The sequence below is a fragment of the Dromiciops gliroides genome, chromosome 5, assembly GCF_019393635.1.
Source record: "Dromiciops gliroides isolate mDroGli1 chromosome 5, mDroGli1.pri, whole genome shotgun sequence".
Taxonomy (NCBI): Eukaryota; Metazoa; Chordata; class Mammalia; order Microbiotheria; family Microbiotheriidae; genus Dromiciops; species Dromiciops gliroides.
The window spans coordinates 180,755,826-180,776,630 of NC_057865.1; the positions used below are offsets into that span (position 1 = coordinate 180,755,826).

The window sequence follows — 20,805 nt, forward strand, 5'->3', positions numbered from 1 at the left end:
AGCCTTAAGAAAATAAGAAAAAAAGATGGAATTTTGCATTCTTAAAAAGCCAACCAAACCCAAGTCAGAGATCTTACCCTAAGAAAAGAAGTGGGCTTTAAAAAAGAGATTGTAAAATGCATTTGTTTTTTAAAATTACACCAAACCTGCCAAGGTCAGGCTCGAAAAAACTGTAATGAAGTCTGTAGCAATAAGGCTGTAAGAAGGAAAGGTAGCTGTAAATCGACCTAGTGGAAACTCTCTGTAGGTGACCTCCTCCCTCCCCTCCCTCCCTCTCTCCCTCCCCCTCCCCTCCCCCCAACCCGGGGAAGGGGAAGAACGACTGCATACTTGAGCCCTTGTCCTTGAAGGCGATTGAGTGAGCCGAGGGCAGGCGTCTCTCGAGTTTCCAATCACAATAGAGAAACCTAAGAGGCAGTGGAGGGTGCTGGGGCCCCGCCTCCTTCTCTCTCCTTGTGGCTAGGACGAGGCAGGAGAAAGACGTAGCTGACAGTCTCCTCTCTTTGGGACAAATTTCATCACAAGCAAACAACTGACTCTTCAGACAGGTAAGTTTTGGTCCTAGAGACTGGTTTCTTTGCTCCGTCAGGAAGGAGAGAGGGAATGGGGGAAACTATACAATGCAATGGGGGGGGGGGGTCCGGACAGGAGGGAAGGACCGTGGCAAGAAGGGTATCTTGCCCTCTAATTCTAGCAAGCCTTGGCACGTCTCTATAGCAGCAGCAGAGTTTTCCCTCTCTCCCGATCCCAGAGATGCTTTTCTTCAAAGGAGAGATGCAATTGGCGGGGAGACAGGAAAGAATGTAGGGTGGTGGATTTTTTTTTTTTCATATCCTCACTGTTAACCGCACTGCAGCAAAACGCCTGGACCCCTGTTTCTGCTGTGTGGCAAAGAAACCTGTTGCTTATGGGTCTCTGCAGTCAAATCCTGGGGGCCCTTTGTGTCCTTGAAAGGTTCACTGAGTACTCATCATTCTGGTGCCTGCTGGCAGAGGCCCAGGGCACTGTGCCCAGGGAAGAAAAGGGGCTGAAAGGAGAGAAGTAAGGGGGTGGGGAAGGTTTGCAAAGGCTAGGGGAGGAGATGGAGGGAGGCCCGAGAAATAGGACAGAGGGATAGGGACGGAATAATTCCGAACCGGGCTTTCTACCAATTGGAGAAGATGGAGAACCTCTCTTCTCAGGATGCGCATCACAGATATGATGTGGTCCAATAGTCTAGGAGACAGTAGATACGTGGCATTGATCTGAAAGCGAATGTTATACTACAGACAAGGAAAAAAGGCAAAGCCCCCTACCCCGTGCATGTCAAGTAATTGGCTGTCCAATTCTTTCCAGGCTTTTCTTGATGGCTTTTGTTGATCTCACCATCTCCGGATGCTGAGTCGAAATGGCCTAGTTTCTCTCCAGAGACCTTTTTCTGATGGGAGCTGTGGCTGTTACTGTCTCAGCATCTTCTTCCTCTGCCTTAGTTTCTGTGTACAGTGCCGTGCAGAGCAGAACAGCACATGGACTGTATGTGTGGGAGGCAAAAAGCATTCAGGCTGCAATTAACAGGCCCCAAGAGTGGGAGGCAGGAGAGGGGGAGCTACGGTTTGTTTAAACTCGAGAAAAAGGTTTTTTATTTTTTATTCAAAAATTTTGTTGTGATAATGTACACATTTCCCAACAGATTTACTATTAACCTTGTCCAGAAAATCTATCCCTGAAAACAACAGGACCTATAAAAGGGATTATGATTGATCATACATGCAACCTAATACTACTAACTTTACCAACAGCATAGCCTTTAATAAAAGAAAGTGAATACTTAAAAACTTGAATATTATTGATAATTAATATTATTGTATTTCAAAATCTGTTGCTTGCAGCTGACTGCATTTTTATTGCTTGTGTTGCTGTGCATAGTAATTTTACTTGGTTGTCTTTACCCTGTATCACTTCATACAAGACTTTCCATATTTCTTTGAATTCTTCATATTCATCATTGCTGGGGAATACAACTCATATACCACATTAGTATTGCAGATAGATTTGCTATGCTATATGTGAACATATTCTGAACAAGTGAAGGGGTTCAAGTTCAATAGTAAGGATTGTGTCAGTAAAACCACTGAATAACTAAATATTATAATATTCATAGATATGCATACATACACATATATTTTTTTTAATTTTTTTTTTTTTTGCAGGGCAATGGGGTCAAGTGACTTGCCCAGGGTCACACAGCTAGTAAGTGTTAAGTGTCTGAGGCCGGATTTGAACTCAGGTCCTCCTGAATCCAGGGCTAGTGCTTTATCCATTGCACCACATACACATATATTTTTAAAAACTATACTTGAGAAAGATCTCCTGAGACAAGGAGATTTGCTCCTGAGCCTTGTGATTTAAGTTAATCTCTGGAGGACTCTCTGAAAGGCCCTAGAGGGATGACAGGAGATAATAAGCCTGTTTTCTCTGAAAGCAATGGTTCTTAGAACCTTCCTGGCCTGTTTTTATTACTTAATATTCACCTGCCTACATCTATTTACATAATAAAACACGTCTGGGCAAATAATGGGAGTACATTTACACAGGTTGGAGGATGGAGTATAAATCATTATCCTTCTTGTATATATGTATACAACTAATTCAGTGAGCTGTGCTTTCATTAATCCCTTCAAGGAAACATGTGAGCACATCACAATCCCCCAAATAAATCTAAAAAGAAGACTGAGAATCATTGGTTACTTCAAAGATCTAAGTTATAAAATGTCCAAGTTTGGATACTCTGTGCACTTAAAGTTACTTTATTTCTATAGCTAACATTTAAAAACAATAAAAACAACAACTAGCATTTTGTAATGCTTTAAAAAGATTTGCAAATTGTTTTACAAATTTTATCACATTTTATCTCAAAACAACCTGGGATGTAAGTACTATTATCCCCATTTTACAGATGAGGAAATAAAGGCAGTTAGCTGATTTGCCACCTATCACTTGACGAGACACATAGCTAAGTAAGAATCTGTTAACCTGGAAATTAAGGAAACAATATAGGAGAAATAAGGTCTTTAATTGGGGCAGAGGAACTATAGCTAATGGTATCACAAAGCTCGGAAGCTAGGAATACCCAAAGATGGGAACAGAGGATAGGGTTTGTTTGGTTTTTTTTGGTGAGGCAATTGGGTTTAAGTGACTTGCCCAGGGTCACACAGCTAGTGTTAAATGTCTGAAGCCGGATTCGAACTGAGGTATTCCTGAATCCAGGGCCGGTGCTCTATCCACTGAGCAACCTAGCTGCCCCTGAGGATAGGGTTTTTAATGGGGTAACGGAACAAAAAGGGAACCAAAAAATTGTTCCAGAGTGACATAGCTCATTAATGTAAATGATCCTTTGACAAAAGAAATAATAGAACTGATCCTGAGTTAAGTATAGGCGGTTACTGACTCTGAATAGAAACTACTTAATGCAGGTGGACCCTTTTTACATAATAACAAAGTCCAGGGAGTAAGGTGGGGAACATTGGGAGGGGATAAGTTGCTTGGGGGAAGGTCCATAAGTCCATCAAGAGTCTAGAAATGACAAAGACAGTCAGCCCCAGGCAATTCATTTGTCTGGGAAAGAGGGGAGGGGAATCAGTTCTCAAATCTGAGGCTAGATTTGAATCCAGATCTTCCTCCAGTGTTCTAGTCTCCCAACCAACCCTTCTCCCCACCCCTAGTCCTGTACATGTTTTAAAATAACAAGAACTACTTAAATAACAGCCAGGAAGGACTCTATGCTTTCACATTTTTCATCGAGAAGGAGTGTGACGTCTTCTGAATCTACTCTAAAAGGTTGGCTTTTATCTGAACATCATATTTAGACAGAAAAAAGGAAGTAGCTGCATAACTTCACCATCTTTCTTTCAAAAAATCTATAAGGGTAGATTAGAAAGTGCAATGTTTGCATTTGAAAAAGCAGCATCAGCATATTAACACCTCCACAAAGGATCATGAATTATTCATATAGAGTTGGAAGGGAATTCAGAGGTCATTTATTCTAGCACCCTCAATTGAGGAAATGTCCTATTTTGATGCTTGTGGTGTGGAGCTGACCTTGAGATCTCAAAGGCTGTGGCGGATTAACACGAGACCCAGCATGTCAGAGAATGTAGCAAGAGATTCTGGGCCTAGGGTCCTAGGCCTAGTCACTGACTGTATGTCTTATGGAGGATTGGTCTACATAGATCTGAAGAGGTTCATTTTCATAGGTTTGGTCAATAAGTGATGAGTTTTCTTGGCAAGTCATTAAACCATACAGTAATGTTTAGAAGGCAAACTATGGAAGAGTTGCTATTTGTCTGAGTTAAGGAAATAACCATAGACAGGAAATTATAGATCTAAGAAGTGCTGAAGTAATTCTACTCAACCTGGGCTCTTGGGAAGGCAGGCTGGAAAACAAAACAAAAGAAAACAGTGACTTCTGAGTACCCAAAATAACTGCCACAAAAATTCCTTCCCATAGCTCCATAAATCTTCATAAAGTCATATTTCTAACTCATACTTAACATACAATCTTTAAGGAATTTAGCTACCTGATCTCCATGAGCACAGCATACTGGAAGCAACTGACTACTTTAGAAGGACAGTATTTATATTTGTACAGACAAGGGATGGTAGAAATAGAAGTGATATTTAAAAATCATACTAGAGAATTCAGAAAAGAATAAAATAATATTGAAATGAGGACATTAAGATATTATTGAAAGACTATTAGGTCCTCATTATACAAAGTTAGGACATGCATTTTAGGCATATTTACATAAAAATAGTTCAAATAAAAAACTTTGGTGGTCTAATAACTCATACCATGTCATTCCCAAAATTTACTTGTGTGAAACAAGTCATTCATCTCATGAATTATCATCTAGAGTTATTGTTCAATCATTTCAGTTGTATCTGACTTCATGACTCCATTTGGGTTTCTCTTGGCAAAAGTCATGAAGAGGTTTGCCCTTTCCTTCTCCATCTCACTTTACAGATGAGGAAACTGAGGCAAACAGGGGTAAGTGACTTGCCCAGCGTCATACAACTAGGAAGTGCCTGAGGCCAGATTTGAACTCAGGCAGATAGTCTTCCTGACTCCAGGAGCAGCACCCTATCCACTGTGCCACCTAGCCACCCTATCTCTAAAGTATTTGCCACCTATTTATTTTAGTGCTGATAGATGGGAAGAATCATTGATTAAAAGACAGATAATCCCGTAAGACCCCAACAGAACATACTTTGCTCTAACATTGGCCCTTTACTCATAAGTATCTTCACTAAAAGAAATGAGGGGAAAAAAACCAAAAACAATTTTATCTTGAATATATTCACCACCAAGGCAAGTCTATGTACATTTATAAAGGGAAATACATGATTAAGTAAAAGATAGTCACTGCCCTCTAAGACTTCACAGTCTAAAAAAAGAGAAAAGAAAAATAAAAGGAATTGCAACCCCACCCCCAAACTGTTCTCTGGTTTGATAAATCTGTCTTCCTGGTAGAACGTTTTCTTTTCTTTATTTTAATTGCAATTTTTTTTTTTTAGTTTTTTGTGGGGCAATGAGGGTTAAGTGACTTGCCCAGGGTCACACAGCTAGTAAGTGTCAAGTATCTGAGTCCAGATTTGAACTCAGATTCTCCTGAATCCACTGCTGATTTATCCACTGTACCACCTAGCTGCCCCTGAACGTTTTTCTTTCAAAATAAAATCTATATTAATATGTTTTATGTTTCCATCACTTTCATTTCCCAATAAACTCCTCCCTCTCATGGAGAAGAATCCCTTATATCAAAGGTAAAAAGTGTTCAAGAACAAAACAATTCAGCAAAACTAGCATAGAGAAGTCCAACATTTCATGAAGTGCCCCATATTCATAGTCTCCTATGGGGATATGGCTTCTCCTGTCACTTCTTTGGGACATAGATTGGCCATTATAATTTCACAACATTCAGTTTGCATTTTTGTTATTCTTTCCATTTGCATCATTGCAGTCATTTATAATTGAATTTTAAATTACCAGCCTTTAAAAATGTTATCTAAAATTGTCATCTCAAAAATGCTCTTTATCTTTTAGCATTTGAGGCAACTCTGTGGAGACGGTGCTAGAGTTAGAATTAGGAAGATCCCAGTTCACATCCTCCCCAATTCAAATTAGCTACATAACCCTAGGCAAATCACTTAATCTCTTGGGTTTTTTTGTTTTTGTTTTTGTTTTTAGTGAGGCAATTGGGGTTAAGTGACTTGCCCAGGGTCACACAGCTAGTAAGTATTAAGTGTCTGAGGCCGGATCTGAACTCAGGTACTCCTGACTCCAGGGCCGGTGCTCTATCCACTGCTCCACCTAGCTGCCCCCACTTAATCTCTTATCCTCAGTTTTCTCATCCATGAAATGGACATAATAGTAGAACCTACCTCACAGGGGAGACTCAAATGACATAACATGGAGAGTGCTTCAGACCTTAAAGTGCTAATTAAATGCTAGCTATTTGTTTAGAACACATTTTGTCAATGGATCATGTTTTTAGAACAGTAACCAGACTTCATTTAGAGGATACTCTTAATGCTTGCTTGTACTAATACAGCAGATAAAATCAACTGAGTTTAGCATTTAGTTAGCAAGAATAACTAGTTAAAATAGGAAACTACCAGATGGCTAGTTTGAGGTATCTCAAAGGAGCTTCTCCCCAGCCTGTCTCCTGTTAGGAGATATCCCCCTGTTAGGTATGGTTCTGGGTATTGTTTTTACACGTATCATGTTACTTGTGGGGGTTTTTGTTTTTTGTTTTTTAACTACAAATTCTTACTCGCATTTAGTTGGCTTTTTGAAGTCTAGCTTAAATTGTTTTTAGTACTTGAACTTGATGGCTGTTTGGGTGCATTATAAATTTCTTATTAGTATAGCAGAAGTAGTGCTGTCATGGAATAATGGATAGAGATCTAGCCTTCCTATCAAGGAGACCTTAAATTTCATATCTGATACATACGGTCAGTGCAGGCAAGTCACTTAAGCTCACAGTACCCTAGGCCAGAGGTATCAAACATGTGTCCTGTGGCTCCTTAGTGTAGCTTTATCCAAATTAAAATGTAATCAAGAAAAGGATTAAAATAAAAATACAATTAAAAATAGATATTATATTTTAAAACTAAGTCAATATGTGGTCACAGGGATCCTCATGTACAGATAAGTGGACCCATTTCCATTTGAATTTAACACTACTGCTACAGGTGACTTTTTTAAGACTACAAATTTCAGAGCAGGTGCCCAGTGGCCAAGGGAATTTTCTCCCTGAAAGCTCCCTATACCAATTAAATTATAGGTCTGGTCCAAAAAAGTGCTGATAAGGACCATCCCCCAAATTAAGGCCCTATTATGAAAGCACATTGAGCAAAATTCCATAGTGATTTAAAAATGCAACAACAAGTGATGAAGAGGGAAATGAATAAGAGGAAATGAATTAGAATAATGTTAGCCAAAATAAAATTGCATGTGATTACTTGGGTTAAAATCCTCTATTAAATGTATTATCTATTTTTTTTTTAAACACTCGGGGCAGCTAGGTGGCACAGTGGATAGAGCACCAGCCCTGGAGTCAGGAGTACCTGAGTTCAAATCCGGCCTCAGACACTTAAACACTCACTAGCTGTGTGACCCTGGGCAAGTCACAACCCCAATTGCCTCACTAAAACAAAACAAAACAAAAACAAAAAACCACTCTCTGAATTCCTCATAATAAATGCCCTTTAGGCACACGAGATCTTGTACTTTAGTTATCAAATTTCCCCAGTAACTATAGGAAGATATCATCTCAGTTCGAGTATGCATCTGTGTGTAATGATTTTTTTTTCCTTTTTCTTGCAGAACAAAATGGCCACTCTTAAAGAAAAGCTGATTGCACCAGTTGCAGAAGAGGAGGCAGCAGCCCCAAACAATAAGATTACTGTTGTGGGTGTTGGACAAGTTGGTATGGCCTGTGCTATCAGCATACTTGGAAAGGTACAGTTCCAGAATAGCAAATATAGTACGTGGCTATTAGACTAATTTCATAGTGTCAGTGTTCTCTTCAGAAGTGAATCGTGTTTAATTTAAACTTATTTTTGATAGTCTAAAAAAGAATTTTGCATAGCCTCGTTATATGGGGTCTAAGGAATAATTGAAGAAGTCATGAGTAATCTGATAAATTAACAATAGGGACCTTGATTGGTAGAGTACAACTAACTGTTCTTCTCCTCTCTTTTGGGCCTCTGCTAAGGGCTCTATTTTATCCATTTCCCATATCGCTTAACAAGTCCTAGCTTGCCCCATGCACATCCCTTATAGGCTGAATCTTGTCAATTTCCTCTGGTTTAGATTAATTTTTTTAAAGAAATGTTTAGTATTTTTTTCTAATTTTCTTCCAAAGCTGTGCTTCATTCTAAGGGATTCCTTAAATGTAGGGAGAGGGGGAAAAAAGGCCTTTTTTTTCTACTGAATATAATGGATCATTGTGCTAATTGTGAATTATGCCTGTACAATGCCTTGACCATGCACTTTTAGCATTTTCAGAGTTCAACTTTTTAAGTTCTCAATATTTTACTTAGTTGCAGAAATCTGAGAAATGGACCTAAAAAGCATTTTATATACTTGGACCTGATCATAATGAATAACTTCCCAGTAATTAGTAATGTCCCCAAATGGAATGACTACCTTTTGAGATAATGGTTTCCCAATTGATTGAGGGGAGGCTAGATGACCACTTTTCAGAGATGTTTAGTAGGACTTCATGTTTAAGATTCAAGCTAGACTAGGTGATATCTAAGTTCATTGGATCATAGAGCTGAAAAGGATCTTAGTCCAACACCTCCTTATTCTACAGATGAGGAAACTGAGTAATAGAGGGATGATGTGACAAGGTCACACACAGATAGTGAGTGGCAGAACTGGCATTAGATCTAGGTCCTTTATCTCCAAATCTTGTGCTTTTTTTCACCACACTATCCCGTCCTTGCTAACTCTATGATTTGGGGAAAACCTAGGGTTACAAAAAAGGATGACTTCTTTCACTGCCTTCGATCTGATATAAATGTGTTAGGTGCCTGGTTGGTGAAGCTGAAAAAAGAAAAAAAGCCATTCCCTCCCCCCAAACCCAACAGAAAACTTAAGATAATTTTTATCTAACTTTCCATTTCCAATTTGAAAAAACAATTGCTCTAACTAGATATGTATTTTCTCTCCTGGGATTTAGGTATTTAAAATAGAGAAAGAAGACAATAGGACCTTTCTTCTCCATCCAATTTTGAAAATTTAGATTTTTCATAGGTCTAATATTAACCTTTCCAGATATTGAAAGAAAAAATACTTCCCATAATTTAATATAGGAGTATTTTGTTTTTACTAAGGAACTTAATTCTCAGGTTTTCTCTTAAGTAAATGGAAATATTTGGGGTTTTTTTTCGAAAAAATATTTAGATCAACTTGGATTAAGATATATGTATTAAGGGGGCAGCTAGGTGGCGCAGTGGATAAAGCACTGGCCCTGGATTCAGGAATACCTGAGTTCAAATCTGGCCTTGGACACTTTTGACACTTACTAGCTGTGTGACCCTGGGCAAGTCACTTAACCCCCATTGCCCAGCAAAAAACAAAACAACAAAAAAAGATATATGTATTAAGCTCTTACTATGTGTAAAGCATCATGTTAGGTGCCAAAGATCCCCAAACAAAAATGTATGCTTTGAAGGAGTTTACATTCCAATGGGATTTCTAGGACTTGGGCAAGAAGGGCCCTTTTATTTGTTTTAGGTAACAGAAAGAATTTATGAAGTTGTAAATTCTTAGAGACTGAAGGGGGGAAAAAGAGATTGAAGGAACCTTAGCAGTTTTCTAGTCCAAATCCTTCCTAAAGCATGATTTTCTTCCTCTTAAATATCCATTACAGGTGGTCATATAGCCTTTGGTGACAAGGTACTTCAAGTGACAGGGTAAATTCTTTCTTAATTCTTCCACTAAATATGTTGACTTCCACTACTTTTGTATGACTCTTTACTTTCAGTTTCTAGCTTTAGAAATGATGATACTCAGGGGCGGCTAGGTGGCGCAGTGGATAAAGCACTGGCCCTGGATTCAGGAGTACCTGACACTTGACACTTACCAGCTGTGTGACCCTGGGCAAGTCACTTAACCCCCATTGCCCCGGAAAAAAGAAAAAAGAAATGATGATACTCTATCTTTTAATCTTTGGGAAGAATGGTGAAAAATATTTACTATTTAAAGACTGAAAATAACAGTGACCATCAAGTTAAATATTATAGTGTTTAAATTATATAATTTTTTTAAACAATTGGAGTGTAAGGACTTTGAGTGGAGTGTTGAGAGAAGACAAGGTTGATAGGGAAGGTGGACATCATCCTAGTAAGCTACTAAAGCCATGAAGCAGTCACAGTGTTGTATGATTTCAGAAGTATGGTAGGGAAGAAAGAAGAAAATTATAAAACCAAAGTCTGGTCTACATTGGAACCAAAAAGCTTGAAGAAAGCCATTTTAATCAATGCTTAACATGATCCATAACTCTAGTATCATGGCTAATAACCCTGCTTCATAGTAACAAAATGACTACCTTTACAATAAAGTTCAATTATGACTGTTTCAAAAAATATTTTGGCAATGTACAGATGTTCATCATACATGTACATATCTATAAATGTATATATATGTATATAAATATGCATAAATACATTTAAAATAATATATAGATACATAAACTAAAAAAAGAACAAAACTCGTAGCTATATTGATAGGTTGTTAAGTTTAGGAGTAAAGGAATTGTTTATTTAAGCCCTGAAAGATTTTAGTACCTGATCACGTTTTCTATTTGTGTCACTGTAGGCCTTCTAGAATGCTCATTAGTGTATGTGCATCTAAATTCAGTGATGTTTTATAAAGTGTTGGATCTCTTCCTTCCTTGGCTGCTGAGTATAAATTTCTCGGCCAATTTTTTTTCACACCCACTGAAACAGGAGAACAGGATCTAAGATCATGTGACATCCTCTTGTGATTAAAGCCTGAATTCTTTTGCTCTTTTTATCTTCACTATCAAACATCACACTACTAAAATAAACTAACATTCATTATAGCTTGGTTTCTTGATAGAGCACCATGGGTATTATCAAATGGTCTATTATTTGGGGGGTTTTGTGTCCATTTTTTAAAACAAAATAAATGAAGAATTTGCCTAATTGGACCTAAGGACTGCAATGCAATACACATAGAATGGTGTAGGTGAATTTAAATATTTTAGTTTAAAATAATATTTTAGAGAAACAAATTTAATTATAAGAAGTTGAATTGACCAAAGCATCCAGAAATATTAAAATAAAAAATGTTGAAAATAGAACAACATTTTGGAAAAAAGAAACAACCCAGTATTTCTAATAATAGAACCAGTGTGGTTTCTGCTATATTAGGCTGCCGTATTGAGTCAAATCCACCTCTAGATAATACATTTAGGACATTTATATGCCCTCCATGAACTGGTTCCCGTCTATCTTTCCAGAGCTGGAATTGCAACTCTAACTTTTATACGCAGTGTGACCTTGAACTAGAGAGTTAAATGCATTTTGGTTTCAGATCCAATAACTATTACATACTTCTATACTTAAATGGAACAGCGATCTCATCATTATGGCTATTTCCTCTAATGATACCCATCCACATGTTCATCTAAGGTGACTTTTGTCCATGCTCTACAATAAATCTTCTTTAGACGGTCTGGAGACCTTCCTCTAAGCCCTCTTGAAATTGTATGGCTACCAGTGCATCATGTGGACATCTGAACAACATTATTCCTCCATTTTACTCTGTGTTGGCCCCCCCCCCCCCAAGTTAGGTCAAACTCTTGAGTAATTTTATGGAACTCCTTGAGAAATCTTCACATTGTTAAAGGACAATGTTTAGCACAATGTCCCCTGCAAATGGGAACATAACATGAAGGACCTGAGTAGGGGATTCTTCTCTCATTTGAATTTTGCTGGACATCATCTGTGACAGTGGTAAACACTTGACCAGTATGTTTCCATTTTCTGGGCCCTGTTTGAAATGAATCATCTAAGGGCTGATATTTTTGTTGATTTTGTGGGAGACATGTTGAAAGAGAACCTTTAAGACAACATTATCTGGAGGCAAAAGCTTAAAAATATTCACAGTGGAATATTGTATTGTTTTTGCCTTCAGTAAGTTGTTTGACTATAAAAAGATGTAGTCTCCTACATAGTACCATTTGCAAAAGCATCCCAGCTAGCATCTCTGCCTCAGTTCTTTTCCCCACTTTACTGCATTCCCAACATGGGGTAGGTAGGTGGTGCAGTGGATAGAGCACTGTCCCTGAAGTTGGGAGGACCTGAGTTCAAATCTCACCTCAGACACTTACTAGCTGTGAGGCTTGGGCAAGTTACTTAACCTCAATTGCTTTAAACATCCAGGGCCATCTCCAGTCATCCTGATATATATCTTGCCACTGAACCCAGATGGCTCTTGGTGGAGAGAGTGAGGTTGGTGACCTTGCACAGACCTCCCTCACTTAAATCTAATTCAGTACAAGTCATGACATCACCCCAATATCATGGTCCTCTTCAAGTACAAACAATAACTCCATCCTCCACACAGCTTCCAAAGTGTTTTTTCCTAAAGTATTTGTTGGACCATGTTCCCTGTTCAACAAACTCTTTGATATTTAGTTTCTTTCACAACCTCACCTTAGCCTACCATTCCAGCCTCAACACATATTACTCCCCTCCATGTGTACTAAGTTCAGTCAAACTAGGCTTCTTATTGTTCCTCAAGACATGATACTCCATTTTCTCTCCCTATATCTTTACATTGGCTGTCTTCCATGCCTGGAATACACTCCTTCAATTCTGCCTCTTTGAATCCCGAGTAAGTCTTGAAGTCATTTTCAATTTGAAGCCTTTCCTGCCAGATGCTAGTCCCCTCATCCCTCCCAAATTATCTTGCATCTATTTTGTATCTGCCTTTATATGAAAATATTGTCTTCTGTAGCTGCTTTGTAAACTCCTTGAGGGCAGGGACAGACACAACATAATTGATACTTAATAAATGTTTGTTAATGGATTTGATTAACACTTCAAATTCTACCAACTTTGTTTATTTGTCTTTCTAAGATGTGAACCATCTTTTCATTTAGCTACAAATTTCTTTTACCTACTGTGTACGTCACCCAAACCTTTAACAATTTTATTGCCTTATAAAATTTTGAAAATAAATTGAGGTCAGCTGCTCTTTATGTTGCTACAAGGAATTGGAAGTTGAGGGGATGCCCATCAATTGGAGAATGGCTGGATAAGTTGTGGTATATGAATACAATGGAATACTATTGTGCTGTAAGAAACGATGAGCAGGAGGAGTTCAGAGAAACCTGGAGGGTCTTGCATGAGCTGATGATGAGTGAGATGAGCAGAACCAGAAGAACATTGTACACAGTATCATCAAAATTGAGTGTTGATCTACTGTGATGGACTATATTCTTCTTGCCAATGCAATGGTGCAGAGGAATTCCAGGGAACGCATGATAGAGGAGGATCTCCAGATCCAGAAAAAAAAAAAAAAGGAACTGTGGAGTATAGATGCTGAGTGAACCATACTATTTCTTTTGTTTTTGGTGCTGTTGTTTTTTCTGTTTTGAGTTTTTTCATCATTGCTCTGATTTTTCTCTTATAACATGACTGGTGCAGAAATGGGATTAATGTTATTATGGGTATATATATAACCTATATCGGATTGCCTGCTGTCTGGGGGAGCGGGGAGGGAGAGGGAGGAGGGAGGGAAATCTGGAATTGGAAAGCTTGTATGGACAAGAGTTGAGAACTATCTTTACATGTAACGGGAAAAAAACCCAAATAAATAAAAATGAAAAAAAAAGAATAAATTGAGGTCAGATAGGACTTTTCAATATTATTTTACTCTATTTTTGAAAACAGGAATATTGAAGAAAAGTCTTAGAAGTAGATAGTGAACTTGGCTACTAGAGAAGTTAATGTGGTTCTGATCTGGTTCTAGGGGGCACCAAGTCCAAATTGGGGGACCTATGAAAATTATGTTTGTCTGAGGTGTTTTCATAGCCCACATGGCTCAGTTCTCTTTCCAATCTTGCTCCTGCCCCACCTCTAACCCTAATATTTTTGGAGAGGATACCTGATATCCCTTCCCTCCAGGGCCAACCTAGAGATTCCAACTAAAAGGAAACCTACAGTAGAAGAGTAATTACCAACTTTTTTCAAGTATGAGGTGACCTCCTGACACCCTTTTCAAAATTAAAAAAAGAAATTCAGGGAACTCCATGCCTGTAATTTTGCATTTTTTAAAAGTATCTAGTAATTGAAGAAATCTATAATGCCAGAAAGTTACTATGAATATAGCAACTTTTAAATGAATTTCTATCTTATTAGTCACAATACTATTGATTTGAAAAATGGTAATGCAAATAATTACAAGTTTACAGGAGGGAGGTTTGTTACATTGACATACTGAATCATATTGCATATTTCTTGGAATTAAATAATTATGAAAACATAAGTGCTTGATGTACATATGAATTCTCACTTCCCCTCCCTTCTTCATTTCTCTGTTTGGGAACCAGTACACTAGAATAAATCCAAATACCAGGAAATAAGTTGTTACTGAATCCAATTATCTTTATTAGAGTACTTCAAGCTTAGGATAACTTCAGGACAGGACATATTTTTCCTGAATTGTTGGACGTGGCTTACCTTGTCCTATCCAAACTGGTGCTATCACTTCTGGATTAAACTCATCTCTTGGCCAAGGCATGGAGTTTTCCTTTATGTTAAAATATGAAAAAGATCTCACATTCAACAACATCCTCCCCAAGTTTCTAATTTAAATGTCTTCAATCTTGAATATATTAATTTTTGGAATTTCCTGAAATAGATTTACATCAAGAAGAAAAGAAATGGACCAATCAGAATTAGTTGAAACTCATCTACATTTCTTTTCTCTTTTGTAATTTTATCCCATTTAAGATTGGTTAAATATTTGGTGATTACAAAGGGAGAAAGGGCAGATGGTGGAGCAGTGAATAAAGCACTGGCTCTGGAGTCAAGAGGACCTGAATTCAGATCTCACCTCTGACACATACTAGCTATGTGAACCTGGGCAAGTCATTTAACCCCAATTACCTTAAACATCCAGTGCCATTTCCAGTTGTCCTGATGTATATCTTGCTACTGGACCCAGATGGTTCTAAAGGAGAGAGTGAGGTTGGTGACTTTGCATAGCCCTCCCTCACTTAAATCCAATTTAGCAAGCCATGACTTCTGTCATAGTGCTTTTTGATAACAAAGGACAAACAACAACAACAACAACAAAAAAACCCCAACACCAAAGGGAGAATATGAAGTACAATAAAATTTGTACTAATGAGAGAGGGCCAGTTTAAATTAGTGAAGAATCTGAATTCAAAAGAAATGTTGTTTTATAGCTTTAGGTTTTGTTGTTCAGTCATTTCAATCATGTTCAACTCTTTGTGACTCCATTTGGGGATTTCTTAGGAAAGATACCAGAGTGGTTTGCCATTTTCTTTTTCAGTTTATTTTACAGATGAAGAAACTGAGGCAAACAGGGTTAAGTGACTTGCCCAGGGCCCCATAGCTAATAAATGTCTGAGACCATATTTGAACTCAGGAAGATGAGTCTTCATGACTCCAGGCCTGGAACTTTATCCACTATCCCTCCTAGCTGTCCCTATAGCTTTAGATATATACTTGGAACTGTTTAAGGTTCTACTAGACTCTGATATAATAAATAGATTTTTTTTTTTTTAGTGAGGCAATTGGGGTTAAGTGACTTGCCCAGGGTCACACAGCTAGTAAGTGTTAAGTGTCTGAGGCCGGATTTGAACTCAGGTACTCCTGACTCCAGGGCCGGTGCTCTATCCACTGCGCCACCTAGCTGCCCATAAATAGATATTTTTAAATAAATGCCTATCTGGATGATCCCTAATTCTAAATTGTTCTAATAATTGACCAAGGCAGTATTGTCACAATTAGAAATCAGCTGTGCTAGGCTTAGTGAGGTTTTACCATAAAATAATGTAAAATCCTGAAGGATCTTGATTAAGTCAAACAATTTGCAAATCCAAATAATCTGCTCTAAGCATTGTGACATTGACCAAATTTAGCTTACTTAGGAACAATGTTCTGGTTGATCAAGGCAATAAAGTGGAAAGAGCACTAGAGGATCAAATATTAGTACACCTAATAATTGGTTCTGCTTTTATGTGACTGTGATTTAGTATAAAACTCTTTACCTCTCTTCATCTTAGCTTCTTCATCTTACAGATGAATTGGACTAGTAAGCTCTTAAAAAATATGTTATGAGGTCCCAATTTTCAGGTTGTAACAGTAATGTAATATCTTTTATAGCTTTTATTTTCTCATTAGAACTAGAAGAGTTTAAAGGGCAGAATGAATCTCAATTCTAAAGCATGGGTTCTAATATGTATAATTTAATATTTAGGTTTTTAACCTTAGCAATTTGCTAAATCAATAAAAATATTTTTCTTATATTGTTTTGAAATTATGAAGTTTCTTTCCAAACAAATATAATGAAAAGTGTATTAATAGTATATAAAGATTATTTTAGCATGGCAGTAGGAAATGGAATTAGGTAATTATAAGGGGAAATAGGACTAAATTTGGAGGCAAGTGATATGGGTTTAAATCCTGGTTTAGCCACCTGATATGTCTGTATGACCTTGGGAAAGTTACTGCACTTCTTTTTCTTTTTTTTTTTTTTTTGCAGGGCACTGAGGGTTAAGTGACTTGCCCAGGGTCACACAGCTAGTAAGTGTCAAGTGTCTGAGGCTCGATTTGAACTCAGGTCCTCCTGAATCCAGGGCGGTGCTTTATCCACTCACTGCGCCACCTAGCTGCCCCAAGTTACTGCACTTCTGACCGTTAGTTGTCTCAACTGTAAAAAAAAAAGAATTTGGGGGGCAGGTAGGTGGCACAGTGAATAAAGCACCGGAACTAGATTGAGGAGGACCTGAGTTCAAATCCAGCCTCAGACACTTGACACTTACTAGTTGTGTGACCTTGGGCAAGTCACTTAACCCTCATTGTCCCGCAAAAAAAATTAAAAAAATTAAAAGTTGGGTTAGCTCCATAAAGGCAGTTCCAGCTCAAAGTCTATGTTCCTGTGAGGTAAGCAAAATACTAGATGGCTATTTATGTCTTACCTAGTTTTTAAACATTATCGTGTAGCTTCTAAAACATAATATTTCTAGGGTAAAGGTTGGATTTTCTTAAAAATTTTTAACTAAAAGACTTGTTTTTGTATTTATAGAGTCTTGCTGATGAACTTGCCCTTGTTGATGTTTTGGAAGACAAACTCAAAGGAGAAATGATGGATCTGCAACATGGGAGCTTATTTCTCCAAACTCCTAAAATTGTGGCTGATAAAGGTAGTTTCTTTTTTTTCTTTTCTTTTCTTTTTTTTTAGTGAGGCAATTAGGGTTAAGTGACTTGCCCAGGGTCACACAGCTAGTAAGTGTTAAGTGTCTGAGGCTGGATTTGAACTCAGGTACTCCTGACTCCAGGGCTGGTGCTCTATCCACTGTGCCATCTAGCTGCCCCTCTAATGTTTGTTCTTTTTTTTTTATAAAGGTAGTTTCAAATCTGTATTACTCTGTGTTGATACTCTAAATGAATTTTTCATAATTAAAAAAACCCATAAGATAGATATTCTTCCCCATTCTTAAAAACCTTCACTTTACCTAGGGTCTCCTCAAGTAAGTGCTATATCTCTCTTCCCTTTCTCAACCAAATTCCTGAAAAAAAACTTTCAGTCCTCAATGATTTCACTTCTTCTCTTCTCACTCCTCAACTTCTTGACAATCTCACTCCAAACTTCATTATTCAACTGAAATTGTTTTCTCCAAAGTTAACAATGGTCTCTCAAGTGCCAGATCTGATGGTCTATTCTCAGTTGTCATCCTTCTTGACCAATCTGCTATATTTGCCACTATTGACCACCCTCTCTTCCTGGATTCTGTCTTCTGATAGGGTACTCCTCTCTCAATTCACTTCCTATTTATTTGGCTGCTCCTCTCCTTTGCTGGATCATCATCTATACCATGCCCCTTAACTGTGGATGTTCCCCAAGGTTCTGTTAGGCCCTCTGTTCTCCCTCTATGAACTTTCAATAACAGCTCCCATGTATTAACTATCATCTCTATACAGATGACTCACAGATCTATAAATATAGTCCTAATTTTTTACATGAGTTTCAGTTCCACATCAACAGGGCATTTAAAACTGGATGTCCTAGAGATATCTCAAACTCAGTCTGTCCAAAACCAAACTCATTATCTTTCCCTACAAATCATCCCCTCTTCCAGACTTCACTATTTCTGTCAAAGGTACCAGCATCCTTCTTGCTTCTCAGCTTCATTTTTTTTTTTTTTTTTGGTGAGGCAATTGGGGTTAAGTGACTTGCCAAGGGTCACACAGCTAGTAAGTATCAAGTGTCTGAGGCCGGATTTGAACTCAGGTCCTCCCGAATCCATGGCCAGTGCTCTATCCACTGTGCCACCTAGCTGCCCCCTCAGGTTCATTTTAATAATTGTTCTTGGCTCCTCACTCTCCCTCACTGCAAATACCTATAAATTACCAAAATCTTGCCATTTCTACCTCCATACCATCAGTCACATTAACCCCTTTTATCTATTTATACAGATACCACCTTAATTTAGGCCTTCATCACCTTTTACCTATAGTAGAGTAGTGCTTTCTGCTTTGGTCTCCTTGCCTCATCTCTCCCCACTTCAGTCCACCTTCCATATTACTGCCAAAAATTATTTTCCTTAAGTACAGATATGACCATGTGACTCCCCTATTCAGTCAACTCCAGTACCTTCCAATCAAATATAAACTTATTGGTTTAGCTTTTGAAGCCATGTTTTGAAGCCTGTCTTCAACCTATTACTGCATCCTCATTGGATATTACTCCTTCCCCCGCCCCCATCCCTACACTCTACAACCTAAACAAACTGGCCTTCTTTCTGTTATTCAAACATACGATATTCCATTGTTTTTGCCTATCATTCTGGATTGTACTTCCTCCTTTCCCCAGTCTCATAGAATCAGTCGTTTTTTTTAAAGACAGCTCAAGCACCATCTATCTTCTCCACATGAAGTCTTTCTTAATCCATGCTCCCCACCTGCAAGCACCCTGCCTCTTTACCTTGTACTTAAGGACTTTGTATATATTTGCACTTATTTTTTATTTGTGCCCTATATTTTTATATATATGCTCATCTCCCATTAGACAGTATGATCCTTGAGTGTAGGAATTATTTCACATTATGTATATATGTATGTATGTATGTATGTGTGTGTGTATCCCTAAACATATAGCAAAGTGCTTACCACATTGTTGATTGGTTGTGAGACTGAGAAAGAGAAAATAAGAACATTGTCTGGAGGGAGGGAGATGGACCATGGTGGGAGGAGATTTAAGCTACCAGCACAAATTTTTTTTTTTTTTTTGGTTGGGCAATGAGGGTTAAGTGACTTGTCCAGGATCACACTGCTAGTAAGTGTCTGAGGCCAGATTTGAACTCAGGTCCTCCTGAATCTAGGGCTGATACTTTATCTACTGCATCACCTAGCTGCCCCCAGCTTATTTTAATTATTTTAATATTTAATATAATTAACAATGTTCCTAGTTGAATGTAGTAACTTTCTTCAACTGGCTTTGAAGTGACTATTTTTCCCATTTTCATTTTTATATTCTATGATTTGAAAAAGAATTCTTTCACTATTTTATTATTCCCTTACTCCCCACTACTAATCCATTAATTGTATGATCCTCTGTCCTTTCTCAAGAAAATTTATTAAAAGTTGAATATAGGTTAGACTTAGAATCCTTGAGAGAGCTAGGCACCTGACTGGAGAATATAATTTGCTTTTTTGGCTAAAGACTAGTTCATTTATGCAGTTTTTCCAAGAGCAGAAGATGATTTAAGGTTGGATGCATCTCTTAGGAATCCCAACTAAAATTAGTTGATATCTAAATTTTCCGACTTCCAAAATATAGCCATTGCCAGGTGACTCCTAGCACTTCTAGTTAGAGTTCTTCTAGGTGAAAAGGTCTACACTTAGATCTTTTAATATTTAGCCACCACCCAGAGTAAATATACTTTGGAAAAGGGTCATAAAAACACAAAATTAAAGTTTTTCCTAATTTGAAATGAACCAAATAAATCTAAAGAGAAAAACAAAGTTATTCCCCAGTAGTAAACAGCTGAAAGCTTCAAAACTATATGAGAAGTGATAGTATCTGAAACAGTAAAACTTGATTAGAAATATAAAAGTTATTTTAAAAAAAACAAAGGATAGGTCTCAGTATCCTCATTTGTAAGAATGTGATATCAAAGATTTCTTTTAGTTGCACAATTCTACATTTGTGTCTAATTGGCGAGTATTTGATAAAGCACTCTGATTTTTTTTTTTTTTTTTAGTGAGGCAATTGGGGTTAAGTGACTTGCCCAGGGTCACACAGCTAGTAAGTGTTAAGTGTCTGAGGCCGGATTTGAACTCAGGTACTCCTGACTCCAGGGCCGATGCTTTATCCACTGCGCCATCTAGCTGCCCCCAAGCACTCTGATTAAAAAAAAAAAAACATTTTTATTTAAAGTTTTGAATTCCAAATTCTATCCCTCCTTCCCTTTCTACCCTCCCCACTCCCTGAGGTGGTAAGTAATCAGATATAGGTTTACTTGTGCA

At 37.8% G+C, this 20,805-nt stretch overlaps 1 protein-coding gene across 1 annotated transcript in view; it reads left to right on the forward strand.

Moving 5' to 3' along the window:
- The first annotated feature begins 339 nt into the window (after positions 1–339).
- Positions 340–20,805, forward strand: part of LDHB (lactate dehydrogenase B) — a 34,622-nt gene continuing 14,156 nt past the window's right edge. Inside the window, exons 1-3 of the mRNA XM_043967052.1 lie at positions 340–548; positions 7,868–8,002; positions 17,363–17,480. Of these exons, the coding sequence (XP_043822987.1) occupies positions 7,874–8,002; positions 17,363–17,480 (247 nt within the window). The 5' untranslated portion in view covers positions 340–548; positions 7,868–7,873. The remainder of the gene's footprint in view (positions 549–7,867; positions 8,003–17,362; positions 17,481–20,805) is intronic.